The 18,879-nt window shown below is 38.0% G+C and overlaps 1 protein-coding gene across 3 annotated transcripts in view; it reads right to left on the bottom strand.

The window, feature by feature from the left end:
- EXOC2 (exocyst complex component 2) overlaps positions 1-18,879 on the bottom strand; it is a 126,267-nt gene that overhangs the window by 82,729 nt on the left and 24,659 nt on the right. For all 3 annotated transcript variants that reach the window (XM_071553342.1, XM_071553344.1, XM_071553343.1), the window contains 2 exons: positions 11,636-11,749; positions 7,163-7,287 (listed from right to left, as the gene is read on the bottom strand). In XM_071553342.1, coding sequence (XP_071409443.1) covers positions 7,163-7,287; positions 11,636-11,749 — 239 coding nt within the window. The remainder of the gene's footprint in view (positions 1-7,162; positions 7,288-11,635; positions 11,750-18,879) is intronic.

Here is an 18,879-nt window from a genome sequence, read left to right on the forward strand (position 1 = left end):
ACTGCAATTAATTCATGGCTACTTGTGTTGAAAACGATTTTATTTAATCCAAGCAAGGATATGAAGTTTTTTAAGACTTATGGCAACCATAAATCTAACAAATTAAACCACCTCACCAGGACCATGAAGCTTTTGACTTGCACATTTCATTCTTGATTTACTCATTCGATATTTTTAAAACATATTTTGAGATAGGCACCAAGAATGGTATTCTCAAAACTTTCTCAGCCTAACTCAGCTCAAAGCAAGAGAGATGCAAGTTTTCTCTCATTTTCTGATTAAAAGATGGCTAGAAATGCACTTTGTGTATCTGAGAAGCTTATCCATTTCCACAGAAGTGTCATTAAAGAAAAAAGTACCTGAAATAAATCACATCCTTTTACTCAGATGTAGAAAATAGGAAGGGGAAAATAATACAAAAAGTGAAAGACCGACTCAACACTGTATTTCTGAAGATCTGATATGGTAATTGTCTAGAATCTGGCACCAAAGCACAGTAATTGAGGAACAAAGAACATGTGGTAACAAGCCAGCAGAATTCATAACCAATGCATGAATAAAAATGCCTTTGGTTTCCTTTGTCAAAAGATTAACAATTCTCTGTAATTTGAACAAAACATAAAAAAGTTATTGATGAGGACAGTACCCCCATGCAGGATAAAAACTCTTCTGAGTGGACTCAAAAGAAGAGCATAGCTGTAAATAATGGGCAAAGTAATATACAAATGACAGCATGCCATGAACAGAGCTCTTAATACATTATACTATGAAAACCTGAAAGAAAAAAAAAAGGTTTCCTTTGGACATTAGTCAGTAGTGCTAAGTTTAGTTTGGTTTGTCATTCCCTCTCTTCCCCCTGAGATTTCCAGATATTTTTGCTTTGGCATGGTAAACCTGGCTTTGGTTTGGTAATAACAGAAGTAAATGTAGTATTGTCTTTAATAGCCTTTTTGTGGTTTATTTCTCTAGAATTTACTTCCTCAAGCTAGTTTACACAATACAGTGGCAAAAATCAAAGAAAATGGACAAATTCAAGATGGAAATTTAAGGCAGTTAAAACACAGTGTTAGGAGGGCAGGCTTTATGAAAATTAGAGACCAAAACTTATGATCTAACAACATTGTGAGGCCTGATAACTTGTTCTCACATGGACTTAAATATAAGCAAGTCTGATATCTGTACGGAAATGTCTTGGAAATAGACAGGAAAATGTGGTTTATTATTCTACCTATGAATCCACTAAAAATTCCATTACTAGACCCATGCCTTTACCAGAACACTTCAGAATTAAGGAGTATTGAACATGCTATTCTCTTACTGCCACACTGTTAACTTTCTGGATCTGTGAAAGCTAATGGCAGAAATAAAAGCAGCTTTTAAATGCTGCATGCATTTAAAATGTGGTATGGAAATCAAAATTGAATTATGTGTCATGAAATTAAAGCTAGTTTCATAGCTTGCAGATTAAGTTTGGCCCAAATTCAATTATAGATAACTTTTTGTACATTTGCAGTACTTGCTATCTGAAAATTCCAATTGCAAAACTTATCTTCCTTCTTTTTGATTCTTTACTATTTTTGAAATGCAAGCAAAAAAGTTAACTTACCTGAAAAATATAAATTCATAAAATATGACAGCCTCACAGTAGCTATAAGCTGCCATAACTGCATCCTTTTGATAAATTCCTCTAGTAATTAGTTCACATCTCTAAAACAATTACTGATTTAAAAGAAACTGTATGAGCAGGCAGTATAGGAGCAGGTACAGGCCTGAGGACATAATTTTCACTATTGACTGTGACAACTTCTGCTGTTTCACACTTTTTCAAATCAGATCATCTCTTGCTTGAGACAAAAAACACTCCCTAGACAATGCCATGCTAGAACCTGCATGAAAGGGAAGTTTGAGCCTTTTATCAGTCACGATCACACAACTTTTGCTTTTACAGAGTTGCATTAACTGTTGATTTGCCACAGAAATTAATCCTAGGCATTGCATGAAGAGAAAACATTCACCCAAGACTAAACTACCTACCACTCACATATTTTTACTGGCACTCCTTTGTCAGGGAGTGTCTCTCTCAGAGTACATTTCTCATTCCAATGCCTCTCCTTGTTATCTAGTGCTAAAGGATCAGAACACAAGTTTTCAAAAAGCAAACTTAACTTAGCATGCCTACTTTTAGAATGCCTAATTTAGCATGTCTCTTTTTTTCATTGGGCATACATGAGAAGGCCTATCAATTTAAGGACAAAATATGAAGCAATGATAGTGCTTATCCTTCTCACCCAGCTTTGCTCTGTAAGTGTAGCACAAAGATAATTCTTCAAAAGGAGCATCCACTTGGAAAGCTAGACAGCGAGTTGAGAGCACATCAGCCACTGCTTCATGACTACTCTGAGGCATTGTCTTAATTCTTAATCTGAAATAATACAACTTGCACCTACTATGGGACACATACCTGCATTGGAACACTATTCTGAAGTGACTGATATGCTCTTAGATACAGGGATGATACATGAAGCAGCTTACTTTATCCTTGAGAGCTTGTTTCCATGGTCCTGTTTTTTCTTAACCTCTATGGATGACTGTATTTAAAATTACTAGCTATAATACCTAAACTGTTCTTACCCTGCAAAGACAATACCCTGTCAATCAAAGCAGAAAGATAACATTAATGGACACACACCACACAGATGATTAGACACAGAGCTACTCTAGACATTTCAAGTCAGCTGCATAACATGTAGGTAGTAATTATATGTTTGAATTTGATTAATCCAAATCAACATATTTAACAAAAATTCATAGAATCATAGAATCAATTGGGTTGGAAAAGACCTCCAAGATCATCAAGGCCAACCCTTGGTCCAACTCCAGTCCCTTTACCAGATCATGGCACTCAGTGCCACGTCCAATCTCACTTTAAAAACCTCCAGGGATGGTGAATCCACCACCTCTCCGGGCAGCCCATTCCAATGCCTGATTACTCTCTCCGAAAAGAACATTTTTCTGATCTCCAACTTAAATTTCCCCTGGCAGAGCTTGAGCCCGTGCCCCCTTGTCCTATTGCTGAGTGCCTGGGAGAAGAGACCAACCCCCACCTGGCTAGAACTTCCCTTCAGGTAATTATAGACAGTGCTGAGGTCACCTCTGAGCCTCCTCTTCTCCAGGCTAAACACCCCCAGCTCCCTCAGCCTCCCCCCACAGCACTTGTGCTCCAGTCCCTTCACCAGCCTCGTTGCTCTTCTCTGGACCCGCTTCAGCCCCTCAATATCTTTCCTGAACTGAGGGGCCCAGAACTGAACACACCACTCAAGGTGTGGCCTCACCAACGCAGAGTCCAGGGGAAGGGTCACTGCCCTGGGCCTGCTGGCCATGCTATTTTTGATACAGGACAGAATCCCATTGGCCTTCTTGGCCACCTGGGCACACTGTTGGCTCCTGTTGAATTTCCTGTCAACTAGTCCCCCCAGGTCCCTTTCTGCCTGGCTGCTCTCCAGCCACTCTGTGCCCAGCCTGTAGCGCTGCAGGGAGTTGTTGTGGCCAACGTGCAGGACCCAGCACTTGGCCTTATTGAACTTCATCCCACTGGCATCAGCCCAAACTTATACAATTTGGGAAAAACATATACAAGAGTGAAGTAAAGCAAAAGCGTGAATTTCTTACAAAACAGTGATGTGACAACAGCAAAACCAGGTATACCATTCTGATCCTGTGCTACTGAGCAAAACCAGTCATGGACTAGCATTTAATTGGGCAAAAGAAAATCACTACAAAATTAGTCATCAGTCTAGTTTGCAAACAGAATCACTAATGAAAAATTGGCTCTATACAGTCTATTTAAATACAAACATGACAAACCTCCTCAAAAGTCAGAAGCAAAAGGACGTTTATATGACTGACAAGCATCAGTTTTCAGCTTTTCAGATTCCCAGTCTGACTCAGAATTGAATAGATCTCATGTGATTTATTTTGTTTTAGTTTCAGAGAAAATTAATTTAACAAACATAATGGCAGTAGCATGGGCTAATTCAGACTCAATCTGATTCTGGATCTTAATGTGCTCATCCTAGAATGGGCCTTGGGGAATGAAATGAAAATACTCTATAGGAAGTAAAAAAAAGACCACCTGAAATCAAAAACCCAGGCCTTGACCAGATATAGGATCATTTCACTAAGGTAAACACTATCCTGGCTTATGCATTAAGGTAGCAGACAAAAGGCCAACTATAGTCCAAGTTCCTCATCACACAGGTATTCCCAGAGGCCACACATCTGAACAGGAGTGGGAAGATGAGAAAATGAACAGTGCTGTAATAGCCAACAGTGCTTTTGTACAGATTTATTCCTGAAAATCATGTAAAATGAATTTACAGCAGTAATTGCAAAAGAACTGTTGCTATGACAAGTTGGAGAGTCAAACCTAAACCTCTAAACTTGTTCAAGATATCCATGTTTCAAAGACAACACAGTATCTTTGTTACTTGTCCATATAGCTGTCATATTTCCATGCTTTTGCCTAAGTGAGAGACTGAAGTAGTCATTTCCTATTTTTTTCCTTTCACTTAAATAAAAAGAAACTGTGGCCTAAGTTTCCTTTCAAGGAGCATTTCTGAAAAGGTATATTCAAAGAAAATTAATTTGCTAACTTTCCAAATACCTCTGTGTGGGACATGACTTGCTCATGACAATAAAACACGTCTTAGCCACAAACACAAACAGCCATCCTTTTAGGAATGCCACTTTCTAGGTTGCAATGAGAATTACAGGAAATGAATCTGCTGAACATCGTGACGCTGACAAGTGGGTCAAATTGAGGTGAGCCCTGTTCCCCTCAGCTCAGTTTACAGCTCCCTTCAGCTGATGAAACAAACTTCCTGTTGAACATCTCCTCTGCAGCAGAGTCACTGTCAAACTGTCAGCCCAGCCAACAGGCAGAGAGGCACGAGAATCTGATAAGGCACTTCTATTTTCCCAGAAATTAAATAAAACAAGCAAGGGTTCTGGCCTATTTGAGCTCTTATTTTCTTAGTAAACAGTGTCTAAATCACAAAATACTATAAACATCTCAGGACTGCTTTTTATGGTTTCTATTGCCTATTTGTGAAAATATTAATACTCATATAAATGTGCAATACAGTCTGATACCACACTTTAGATCAGGCTGATCTGACTGGGTCCCAACTAATGAAAAAAGCGGCACAATAATCAGTAATTCAGGGTTTTCTAGATCAAGGTAACATTTGAAACAAACACTGTTAAATGTGTATGAGTTTAAAAAGACAAGTATAATAACGATTTTCCCTTGAGACCCCTTTCATCTGTGACAGTTGCATACTTGGCCTCAAGTAATAAGTTTGCAGAACAATGGCTATGCCCCCAAGAGTTCGTCCTGAAACAATCTTTCAGCTTTCAAATATGAACTATTCCTCATGTAGCTTTGTCAAAATGCATACAATTCAATACTGTTGAAATGCATCTTTTTAAAGGAGAAAATAAGACATATGAATTCATCCATATGGGTGTAAGGGCAGGAAAGTGCCACAATATGCACAAACATTGTCTAGTCAGAGTATAATTGGATTTTTAATTTAATGTTCTTCTGTTAAAAAGCTGAAACTTGTATGTAATGAGGGCAGGTTTTTTGACTGAAAAGAAGAAAAACCACATTTGCACATACATTTAATACAAAATTTCAGAGAAAAGTGTATTAAAATGTTACAGAAGGCAGCTGTAATCTGTACTGCATCCTCCTTTGGTTTCAGAATTTAAAAACTAAATATTGTATTGAAAAGTCAGTTGAACTCCAGTGTTAGGAGTTTTGAATTTTATGAGAGATGAAGGCTTAAAGTGTCTAATTTTCTTTTACAACAGCATCAAGGCCGTTCTTTTGTTGTACCATTTTATTTAACTGTGTAACAACACAGGCTACAAGTCTGCTTCTTTTGAGCACTTAGAGGGGATCACTGAGGGGAAGACACAAACAAACTACTTTGGTTAGAGGCAAAAAGTGGCACCAAGAACCACTTGAGTCATCCCAAATTTTCAGTTAATAATTTAGCTAAATTTCTGCACTGATAAACTCTAACTTTAGGTAAAAATGACACTGATAAAGATAAGAGATGCAAAGAGATATTACAGCTATTATACTTTTTTAAATGGATAATACAGTAGTTAATGAAATAAATGAATTTGCTTTCCCTACCTTTATTTTATCCATATTTTTAAATTTCTACTTGCTCTCTGACTTCTTCCTTTATCAGAAAACCAGTTTTCAAAGGCAAAAAGCCTATACTTTAATAGCTGGAAGAAGAGAAAATTACTCTGTTGTGTTCAGTCTTTCTAAAAGCCCCCATTTATGGTTTGCCTCAGCTTTCTGTCAATCCTACTAAGTATTTGCTGATCCAAAAAATAAACTTACAAGAGAACGCATATGTCTGTCAGCACTATTTTTTCTGTGAAGCAGTGCTCCTAAAACAAAGACAAGGGCTACCTTGGCTGAGGCTGTGCCTAGATATATAAGCTTTCTTACTCCATGGTACCTGTAACACAGGATCAATGATAAATCAGCATAGTGGTAAATGACAAACCTACTGGGGACGATTTACTGGGCACTGTTGCTTTCTTATCCAGCACAGAGACTAACTAGACTAAACTACAGCAGTCCACAATGAGCTTTCACCTGAGACATTTTATGCTTTAAGAGTGTGTGTATAAAATAAATAAATTAAGCAATCAAGAAATGAATCGATCAATTGATAGATAACTAAGGCAACTAAGACAATATCACTTCTCTGCTTCATTTTCCTAATATAAAGACTGTCTGATTACCCAAAGTAAGAATGTACTTCATATCCATAAAATCAAGTTTTTCTGTTGCTACAGTTTGCAAGCCATCTTAATATTCAGTTTATCATTTCTTCTCTTTCCTGCATTTGTGGTCTAAGCAGTTTCGCCAAATGCCTCCAATTCCTGTAGGATAGATTTTGTGCCATCTTTTGCAAATATATCACAACAAACATCTAGCCAGTTCCAGTAACACAACACAGAATTTGGGCTCATTAACACTTCTAGCACAGGCTGTGAATATGAAATACAACCATACACGCACACAGTCTTTTCTTTTATTCTGTATTTAGTAAGTGCAAAGTCTCTTTACCTGACAGAGCATCTTGTGCTTCAAAAAAGGTGCTGAGACCTCCTTTCACATAAGCAAGACTCCCCTCATTCTTCTTATTGGCTTGTTTCTTCAAATTCACAACAGCCGTTTTGAGCTGATCAAAACTGAAAACAAACAAGAAAACCTCTGTGACATTCAAACAACAAATAAAGTCAGCCAATGAATAAACAGAACAAACAACTTGCACAATAATACCAGTTACTTTCAGAACAACTATTAAAGACCGAGTAATTGCTAACAAGTGTGCTTTTCAATTGTGAGAGTTTATTCTTAGTACACAAATCTCCTTTTTTTAGTTTCAATCCTAAATGTAGGGCTACTATCACTCGTGATGGAAGAGACCTCTTTATAATTCAAAGTATTCAATAAGTTTCTTCTAAATATGCAATACAGCTCTTAGTGAACTCTCCGTGCTGTATCAAATAGGTGATAGTATAATTCACTCCATTTAGTACACTAGATTATCTACTGAGATACTATTCTTTTTAATAATGACATTTGTTTAACTCAGCACTTTTGGTTTCCCAATTCATTCAATATTTTTATGTTGGCTTGGACATACATTTCAGAATTGAAAGCACTATTAGTGCAGAAATAAAGAAAAGCTAAACCAATTCCTGAAAGCATGGTTTTTACTGAAATAGTTTTCAGAGACACTTCACATGGGAATATTAATTGCCAACTCATCATTGTTGCTTGTATGGTAGTTTTCTTTTTATCTTAGTTTCCAAATATTTTTCAATTATTACCAAGTTTACATTTGATTTCACATTTTTATTTTTTGCAAGAAACATCAGTTATTTGAGAATTCTTATGTCCTGAATAAATTTTCATTAATTGCATTTAATTTTTTTTGTTGTTGATGATGAATATGACCTCAGTAGTTATACTACTGGATTCGTTATAAAAACATCATCATGAACAAGCTCAGAAATACAAATATAGCACATGATTTTCACCCTTAAGGTCTTCCCACCTGCCTGCAGGTCAAACCCATCTCTCTAATACAAAAGAATCAAAGAACTGCACTATACCTCAGTGAGGAGAGGGGAACAATGAAGTAGGAAATTAAGACACAAGACAATTCCATCAATACTGTGCCCATTCCAAAGAGAGTTGGTAGGAAAAGACACACGAAAAGACCAAATCAAAGTTTAGCCCAAGCAGCAAGAAGGCTATCACCACCTGCTGGGAGACACAGCACACTGGTGCACTTAGAGGCATTCTCCTTTTTATACTGATGATGTCAGAATTTTATGCCTTATTTCCTGTTTCCATCTGCTGGACAGAAATCACATTACTCAACAGCTGGATTGGTCTCCTTGGGCATACAAGAAATACTTACCAGCAGCATTTTCAAGCTAACAAAAATACGTACAGTTCTCCTTTTAAACACTGTTTCACGTTACTTGATGATCTAACAGTATGTTTAAACAGTTATTTATATTTGTCAGGATATTGCCAATAGTAAAAACCATTAAATTAAAAAGATGTTATATTGATTTCTTAAGAAGAATGTCCTTCAAGGATAAAACAGACATAAGGAATCCAAAACATCAGTGCATCACACATTTAGCACTCCCAATACCTGAGGTTACATAAAGTACAAGAACTAAACCAGTGCTGTGTGTCTGAAAAAACAGCACAAATTATATGGGACAGATATTTATACAATTCCAGAATAGTTTTAAGATTACGCATTTTCAAGTGGGAAGAGAAAAACATCAACCAAAACAGTTTTGCTGCCTCTTTACTTAAAAAAGATACATGAGATTCAAAACATGACTGGATCCACCCTTCCCTTTGAGCATTTATTCCTTTTGAGTTTCACACACCTTCTGCACCTTCAACACTAAGATTTGAATTTTATAAACTAATATAAACTGAATTAATATGCAAAAGAATTTCATTTAAAAGTAAAAATTAACACTTTTTATTCCACTGGACTGGTGGGGCCATGACTTGAAACTGTTGACATGCAAAGACACAAAATGATGACTTTTTTTCAGTGGGAAAGATGAAGTCCTTAAGCTGATACTAGACAAACTTAATTTTTTTTTTTACTTTTCTGAAAGCATCTAGCTCATTCAAGCTGTATAGCCACCAATATTTATATACTCCTGGGTTTGTGGCTCAAGTTTCTATCTTTCCTTAAGCAATGGCCATAGTTGGGCAGAGCACTTCGACTGCAACTTTAGTAATGCCAAGCAGAATAATTCTTGCCATATCTTACCTAACACATTCTTGATGATACACCCCAGAGGATGATTGCCATTAGACAGTCAACTGGCAATTATGGCATGTTACAAACACTGGATTGTCTTTTTTATGACTGTTGTCCAGTCTCAGGTGTGTACTCTGCTGTTTGCCTTCTCAACATCTTGTTGTACTCAACTATCTCACAACTGCTACAGCCAAGGCTGCCACTGGTTATCACAGTCCCTGCCTTGTCTTCAAGAATCAGATTTAGCAAAGTATCAACCCTGATTGCCCATTTAGCAACTAAGTTAGATCTCATTCCCAGCACTCTCCACAAGCCTCTTGGAATGCTTCCCCTCCAGTAAATATGGCAGACATCATTGAAGTCGTGTACAAGAACCAGGGTCTGCTCTCTGGAAACTTCCTCAAGCTGCCTAAGGAAAATTTTTGTTCACTTCCTCATCCCACTGCAATGTTACCCTTTCCAGCCTCCTAAACAAGCTCTCAGCCATTCTGCTGCATAAGAGGGACCACATATCTATTCAAGGAATTCCTTCACATGAAGGTCAAGTCCTTCTCTTCTTTCCTGGGTATCTTTCTCAGGTGGCCTCTTCCTACCCACCACAGAACAGCAGGCACATGAGCTATCCCACTTTATTCCACTGATACATTTTGTTAATCCCTCCTGTGGAGCTCCATCTCCTCTGACTTGTTTCCCAGACACCACGTGAGTGTGTTAAAGGACTTGAGGTTGGTTAGATGTTTCCAACTGGTTTTGCAACTACCAACAGCACTCTCAATGCCATCACTAAAGCCACTAAACCACTCTGTCCCTTCATTTAACTGCAAGCTGTTATCAACATCCCCTGACATTCTGAATTTGAAGTCTTTGTCACCAAAGTGCAAACCCACTGGCAAGGATACTCCCACTCCACTTTTCAATTAATCCCATTTCTCACTAGCAAGTCTTTATTCTTCAGTTGTGGATCTGGTTACTGAAGTAAAAAAAGCTGCCTTTGAAACCAGTGGTACAATCACCTGTGAGTACAAGGTGAATCCCCTATTACCCGAAGCTCTCCCCTTCAACAGCTCCTGTGTTCTTCAGTTTTGACTCCAGGGCTCTGCAACCACTCTTATCTGTTCTACACCTCTCCTGGCAGTGTCACTGGTGCCCACATGAATGAGCAACAAAATGGCAACAGTCCAAGGGCCAAATGTGGAGAAGTTTTTTTCAAGAACGACTACATCAAAAGCTTTCTCACTCTCAGCTCTTACTGAGATTCTGACAGATTGAATATATCAGATTCTGACAGATTGAATATATTTTTAATCACTCCTCTCAGTTACCTGATTTCAAAAGATGCTGTCACCACATGTGTACAGGTATTAATATTCTCTTGCTGTTGTTCTAGATCTTCAGTGTACCATCATTTTGAGAGGAAACTCAAGTACTTTCCAAGTAGATCAACAGTTATTTACAGAGCTGCTAAAACCAAACATCCCCACTACAGATGGATAATGGTCTATGTACCATCAGATAACAAAAAAGTATGTTAAATAAACTTGAAAAGTGGCATTTCCTTTTAAAATGTTCATCAGAATATCCAGCCAAAAAAAAAAACAAACAAGAAAAGCTCCTCCTCTCTACTAGAAACAACTTTATTATCCGAACACCAACAGATCAAAGTTTCTAAACTCAGTTACAGATAAAAAAATTATGTAATGTATTCATGTAAGTACATATTATGAACTATGTTTAAAATTAAGATTTCATGGTCAAGACTTTAAGGGATTTACCTCAAAGATTCTATTCACTTGTCCAGCACTCCTTATTACAGCGTTTTTCCACAAGTGTCACCTGTTAACTAAAACCAGTTTTAGTCATCTGTTCAGGTCCCTTAACCTGTGCCTCTAGTCATGACTTAACACCTGGAGTTTCCACTCTAGGCCAGGTGCCTAACTTATTGATTCATAAAGGGCTGTATTCTGAAGAAAGAGTTTCCATCTGATATGGGGCAAAGGGGAGGAAAAAATCCCACCATAAATCAGGTGTTGTTCAAATTGAAGTTTTTCTCAGAAGCGCATTGAGCAAACTGGTTGATTCGAGTTTCTAGTCAAGCAGATACACCAGAGCCAACAGTGACTACAGGTCTATTACTGTAAATGCAAACCACCAAGGACACACACACTGTATAATGAAACACCACCAACTGACTTGCTTTAAAAATGTTTACATTTATGATAGCAACAAACCTTGTTGTTGAATGATTCTCAATCAGGTACCAGGCAGCAGAAAAGTTTTCACTTGTGAAATCAGCACTCATCCCAGGAAACAGTGACTCTAAATCTTTTTGAGGGAATCTGCCCCTGAAAAATGAATATTCATTTCTTCAGTGAGACAGTCTCATGAACAGTTTGCAATCAAGAGCCACATAAAAAACCCCAACAAAAACCCCAAATAATTTTCCTGTAAGACCCAAACACAAACTTGCATCTCACCATGAAATTAAATCTGCTATTACAGACACATGTAGTGTGACTTGGAAAGACTGAAATCTAATCTAAGTAAAACTAATTTTACCATTTTGATTTCACCATTACACATATGACAGAAATGCTGTCTGTATAAAATGCTTCTATTTAACTTTAAAATGGCAGGGCATCAATAGGTTAGCAGCTTGTAAGTGATCTCACACCATCACTGTCTCTTGGACCCTGTGCAGAGAAACACGAAGGGAGATACACAGAACATGCTCCCACTATATACAAACACTGATACACATCCTAAGTTAAAATAATTCTCTTGCAAAACAGAATAACACTGATCTGTCTGTTCATAGTACACAAAACACAAGAAAACCAGGCATATTTCAAGTGACAGTGACAGCCATCATGTTTTGTTAGGTTTTTTCACTTTTACAAATGCAAAAAGAAAGCATGTGAGCCAATTCCTCGTGAAAAGAGTCTCTACAACAGCATTTTAAAAACTACAAGTAGTTTCTATGATACTCATACAGAAAATATACTCCAGTTATTTTAAGACTGCATAATAAAAATATTTAAAGCACTTTTTGATGAGAACAGGACAATCTTCATCCCTCAGTCCAGACACACACTCAACACTTGTATGGCCAAACTTCGCAGACGAAGATTTGGGAAGGGCTCTCCCCACGTGCCCTTCCAGCCTGTGCAGTGGATTTTTCAGGTGAGGCACAGCGTGCGCAGAACTGGCCCCACCGTTTAAGTTCTAAGGTCCATCTGCCACAGCTGAGCGAGCTTGGACAGTGACAGTGAAGTCCTCGGGACTGTCACAGCACCCGGTACTGACTGGGGCTGACCCTGCTGAGCGTCCCAGATCTGACGGGATCAGATGATGGCCACATTCATTCCACCATGCCCTGTCAGGACATCACCTGGTGCACTCTGCCTCTATTTTTTATCACCAGCTCCATCCCATCTGCGGAAACTAACTGTGCAGACAAGTTTACTTTTGGTCAGCCTTGAATGGGTCAGTAAGTTAGAATAGGCGGACTTACGTCCCTTCCAACTGAAATATTCTCATCTATTATAAAAGTTTATGATGTCATTTTTGGATCACAATATTCAACTCAAAAGTCAGTTAGATTCCTCTCTGATGCTCCCAAGTTAGGTGAACTTCACTATACAAAGTATGCAAATGCAAATCTGCCACACTTTGCATTTGAGAGCAAACTTGGGTGGCAGTAGCAATCCAGAGTCTGTTATAAGAATTACTTTTACTACATATGAAGAGTTATTTATATGGACACAAAAGCAGCCATTTGTTAGTTTTAGTTTTTCTGTAATCTAAACATGTTTCAAGATAGTTAAAGCTGTTTTTATTATAAAAAGCAAACGAGAGAGTAAGTGAAACAAATCTAAAGGCAGAGGCACCAAAAAGCGCAATTATATAGAGGATGAGTGGTTTTCTGGAAGTTTCTTTTCATATCCAAATGGCCATTAGCACAAGCAGGTACAAAGGACCTACGTACATAATGACATGGCACAGAAGCCTTTCATCAGTAACACCTGATTACAGCAGGGTATGGAACAAAACTTTTTAAAAAAATAGAAAGAAATCAAATGAGATGCAAGGAAAAGTGATGACAGATATGTAAATTAGAGATACAGGGGAAATAGTGTGAAATACAAATGTAACAAATAAAAATGAGGATCCTGACATTTCTCTGTGTTCAATGAAAGACTGATAATGTTAAAACTAAACTTAAAAACTTAAGTAGCAAGATTCAGGATTTCCAATGACCTTAGATTTCATGAATGACACTGAAAGGAAAATGCCAATTTATGTAAGAAGGAGAGGAAAGTTTCAATTTATTCTTCATTTGAAGACAATTTAAGGTACCTTATTTTTCACTCAAATTAGTCTAAAGTGACTAGCAGGCACATGAACGTCAAGGATAGTACTTTACATGTGATACATGGTACAGCTGTATATAAAAGCATTTATATTAGATCCACACATGGTGGTATCTTATTATTGCAAGATTATAAGACATATACATGGCAGTTTAAGCTTATGCATGAGCTATACAATTACTAAGGGAAAAAGCTCCTATTTTTTAATATACATGTATCTCGAGAAAGACCAAACTAGACATGTAATCAATTCCTGTAAATGAATCTTGCCCACAGACAGTGCAACAGTAATGAAGGGATTTTTTTCAGCTTGATGTTTGACTGTCTTGAAAATTATTAGGAGCTTTTTTCCAGCAGATGTATTTGTGTAGAACCATAAATTAACAATGCTTTTATCTCTGCGGACATATTTCAGACATAGTCACAACAGAGTAGAAACATGAATGTGAATGTGTGAGGTATGTTAACAATATGTTATACTCCATGGTGTAGTATCCTTATTTTTATTGTAAATTTTACCAGTAGTTTTTCCACTTTGGGGAGCTTGGAATGACTTGCTACAGCTGTCTTCACAACAAACTGCTTGCTAAAATGCTCAAACTGAAAGCAACTGGATTTCTATAGTGTCTGGCCAGATGCATCTAAAGAGACTGACTGACTCCACACACACACAAGTTTGTTTCATTAACTTCCATTAGTAAATTAAATAAGTCCATTTTTGGAAGTTGTTCTCATGAAAACTTACTTACCGTTTACTTATAAACAAGCCCATATGTGACTTCAGAAAGTATTTTTATTTTATTCTTTTCAACATGTGAAGATGAACTAGAAACAAAAGCTTAAGACTATGCTGACATGCAATTTAACTATTGATCATTTTTCTTTTAATTGGCTCATTATACAAGAATCACTTCAGGAAGCAACTCTGAACACGTCACCATTATTAAAAAGTAAATCACTGTAAAAAGACACTGGGAATCAAAACCGAATGCAGAAAATCTCCGAAAACGAAGTGAGGTTTGCCATCCTTGAAAATTGCAAGTATTTGGCTACCTTTACAGTTTCTGCAAAGGTACACATAGTGGATTTATATAGCAGCACCTTCTGCTAGGCACACTATTTCACCTAAAACAAAACCAGATCTGCTACTAGAGCTATAGTAACATTTTACAATAGTCTTATTTATCACTCAGCCACAATTTAAAACACAGAAGAAACTGACATTTCACATTCTGGTTATATTAATGAGAAGTATAATAAAAATGCATTTGGTTTCAAGCCACTATACTCTTCCACTTCCCTCAAACATATTTTGTGTGCATCTAATACAGTCATACAGCATTAATGTAGTGATTGTTGGTCCATGTAAAGGTCATGCACATCTACTTTGGATTCAAAACATGTAGTGTACAAACAATTCACCTACACCTCATGAGCCCATCAATACAAATCCCTCCTTCCACTACCTCAAACTTCAGGTTTTGTATAGCTTGGTACTCAATAAACCTAATTTAACAACCCTGCATATATTGGCTTTTACAAATTCTACTACAGAACTTGTGCACATAGAGCACATTGATATTCCCCAGAGATTTAAGGTTAGTTGGAATCTCCATGGGTAAATCACTGCCTACAAGCAGTCACAACCAAGTAAGAGCAAGAGGATGCAATGGATAATAATGAACAGAGCCAGACTAAGAATGCAGTTTAGCAAGTTGTAATTTTTCTGTAAAAATTATTTCACTCCCAGAATTTAAGAATTTCATAGTGTGCTTTTCAGCATACGTGACAATATTTGCAGGGTCCCCAAACAGGATACAGCCAACCAAAAGGTTACTTGAACCTCAGTTTCACAAGAGTTTACAGGTCAAAAGGAGCAACTTTAAATAAACACAGATTCTGAACAGCAACAAGCATGAACAAGCTCCCCCCTCTGTCTGGTACCAGTCAGACTCCTTGAAGCTGGCTTTGTACCAGCTGTACTATGTTAATAATGCGTGCAAGAAGACCAGCATAAGGGACATTGGTGTAGACTAAACACGACAAACCAGAAGGTGTTAACAAAGGTCTCTCCAACAGCAACAAGACAAGGATGCTCTCTGGCAATTCCTCTCTAGTTGCAATGAGTTCATTAGAAACATGAAAACAAAGTAGCAATCATATTTCAGAACTGGCAGAATGTGGTAAGAGAAATCTACTAAGAGATTATAGGCTGGTGGCTGTAACTGATGCATCAGCCTAACAAGCAGTAAGTGCTACTTTATTTTTTAATGTCATAAAGCTAGGAATATATACTACAACTCTCCTCTACAGCTTTCACAGTTTTTCTGCATGCATCTCTCTGATCAAGTTTCCATAAGCCCATCACATTCAATCATGAAATTTACTGCATTTCCATACAAGCCATTTAAAAATAAATAAACATCTTAGCCTCCAGAAAGTCCTTTCCTATCTCATGGTAGCAAGCTGATGTTTACCATTAGGTGGCAGCGTAAGATCATCTGTTTCCTTCTCCCAGATGAACTGTTTTGGAAGCTGGCGTGGGAAGAGGGAAGCATCTGTATTGAGTGGGTGAATACAGATGTGGAATGTACTTAGTATGTCAGCATTTGCTTTCATGTTCGAGATGGATCCACCACAGTGACCTCTGCTACATGCAAAACAAAAAACACTATTTAAAAATTTTGTAACCACCACTAGGTCTGACTGCTGTTACTGCTTTGCAGAGAATGGATTTTCTTAGTCTGACAGAGTAATCAGAGGAGTCAGGGAACCTTTGATTAAATAAGGACTTGTGTAGGAGGGGAAAGTTTGTGGTATACATTGGAATATGCAATTCATTCATAAATCTTACGTAGATCTAAATTTTCCACCAACAGATTTCAACCAGTGTCTTTAGGACACAGGCATTACATACTCTCTCCCAGAATTGTTCAAAATTCTGAACAATCCTACGTTGATAGGACATAACCTACCAATCTCTTCTTGTAGCAGCTCTTCTAAATTGCTAAATCCAACCCAAGTACTTCCACATCACTGCTAACGTCTGCATTTACATACAGATTCCACATTTCTCAGGCTGAAATAACTACTCTGTACACTCTTCTTCTTCCTGCAACCTATTTAAGACCTCCTGGAAAAGCTGGCAGCCCATGACTTGAACATGGGCAGTCCTCACTGGGTTAAAAACTGGCAGGATGGCTGGGCCCAGAGAGAGGTGGAGTTACTTCCAGTTATCCGATGGTCATTAGTGGGGTTCCCCAAGGCTCAGTATTTGGGGCCAGTACCATTTAATATCTTTATCAATTATCTGGACAGGGGATCGAGTGCGCCCTCAAAAAGTTTGCAGATGACACCAAGTTGGGTGGGAGTGTTGTTGTGCTGGAAGGTACAAAGATTCTGCAAGTGGGGTCTGGACAGGTTAAATTGATGGACCAAGGCCAACAGTATGAGGTTCAAAGCCAACAGTATGAGGTTCAAAGAGTCTTGCACTTGGGTCACAACTATCCCATGCAATGCTACAGGCTTGGGGAAGAGCGGCTGGAAAACTGCTGAACAGAAAAGAGCCTGGGAATGCTGGTTAACATTGGCTGAACATGAGTCAGCAGTGTGCCCAGGTGGCCAAGAAGGCAAATGGCATCATGGCCTATATCAGCAATAGTGTGCCCAGCAGGACAAAGGAAATGATTGTGCCTCTGTACTTGGCACTGGTGAGGCCACACCTTGAGTACTGTGTTCAGTTTTGGGCCCCTCACTGCAAGAAAGACATTGAGGTGCTGGAGTGTGTCCAGAGAAGGGCAATGGAGCTGGTGGAGAGTCTACAGAGAAAGCCCTGTGAGGAGCGACTGAGGGAGCTGAGGTTGTTTAGCTGGAGAAAAGGAGGCTCAGGGGACACCTTATTGCTCTCTACAGCTACCTGAGAGGAGGCTGTAGTGAGGCAGATGTTGGCCTCTTCTCCCAGGCAGCCAGTGACAGGATAACAGGAAATGGCCTTAAGCTGCAACAGGGGAGGTTCAGGTTGGACATCAGGAAGAATTTCTTCACTGAAAGGGTACTCAGGCATTGGAACAGACTGCTCAGGGAGGAAGTGGAAGTGCTCAATAAACAACTGGACATGGCAGTGGATCAGTTGACAAGATGGTGATCAGTCAAAGGTTGCACTAAATGATATTGGAGATTTTTTCCAATATCAATGACTTTATGATTCTCTGATTCTTTAGGAGTTCCTGACTACATCTGTGTAACGCCACAGCCAGGAAGAGAAAGGTGGCACAGACCTGCATTGCACCTAAAGTCTGCATAAAGATGTTCTATCTGTTTAGTGTTCTATCACTAAAGCTTTATATGAGTCTCTACCCCGTTCTGAAAATTAAAAAACTGGAACTCAGATTAAATACTTTAAATATCTATTTTCTGGTGGGAAATAAATAACTCACAGCACACACATAACAGGCACTAAGTTACAGCAATGCCAAAATGTTCTTATCTGATTGGATCACTTCTGTGTTTTAAAAGATGAATGAAGGAAGGCAGGAGAATGTGTGCAAACACTCTTCTACAAATACATTTGTGACTTAAAGGATCACCACTGAAATGAAATAACCATAACCATACCATGCAAGTTCACATTTCATTACAATGTAAATTATTTTTTTATTTAGCAGCTGAGATTCTTAGTTGCATGACAAAAGAACTGCAATAATTTCTGGAAAATATGAAGAAATTATCAGCCAGAAATTACATATACTCGCTACTTGTCAAACTTGTGGGCTGAAAGATGATGGTGGACACACTGTGAGTACATATAACATTTAAAATACCTTAACTATGTAAAAAACATCCAGAAGGATGAGTGCACATCCACAGTTCTTGCTTTGCATCCTTGCAACGTTTGAATATGAAAAGAGAATTTCATTGCACATTTTAAGCATATGTTACTCCTACAATATATCCAGAGGGAGTATTGTAATTATTAATAGAACGTGTTAGACCCATTATTATCTATTTCCCTTAATTCACAGTTTTGTTCACTTAAATCCCAGTCACGCCCAATTAAACTTCAATCTGAAGTCTACTGAGTCAGAATAATTTTTTTTGTCTCT

Source organism: Pithys albifrons, chromosome 4, assembly GCF_047495875.1.
Source record: "Pithys albifrons albifrons isolate INPA30051 chromosome 4, PitAlb_v1, whole genome shotgun sequence".
Classification (NCBI taxonomy): Eukaryota; Metazoa; Chordata; class Aves; order Passeriformes; family Thamnophilidae; genus Pithys; species Pithys albifrons.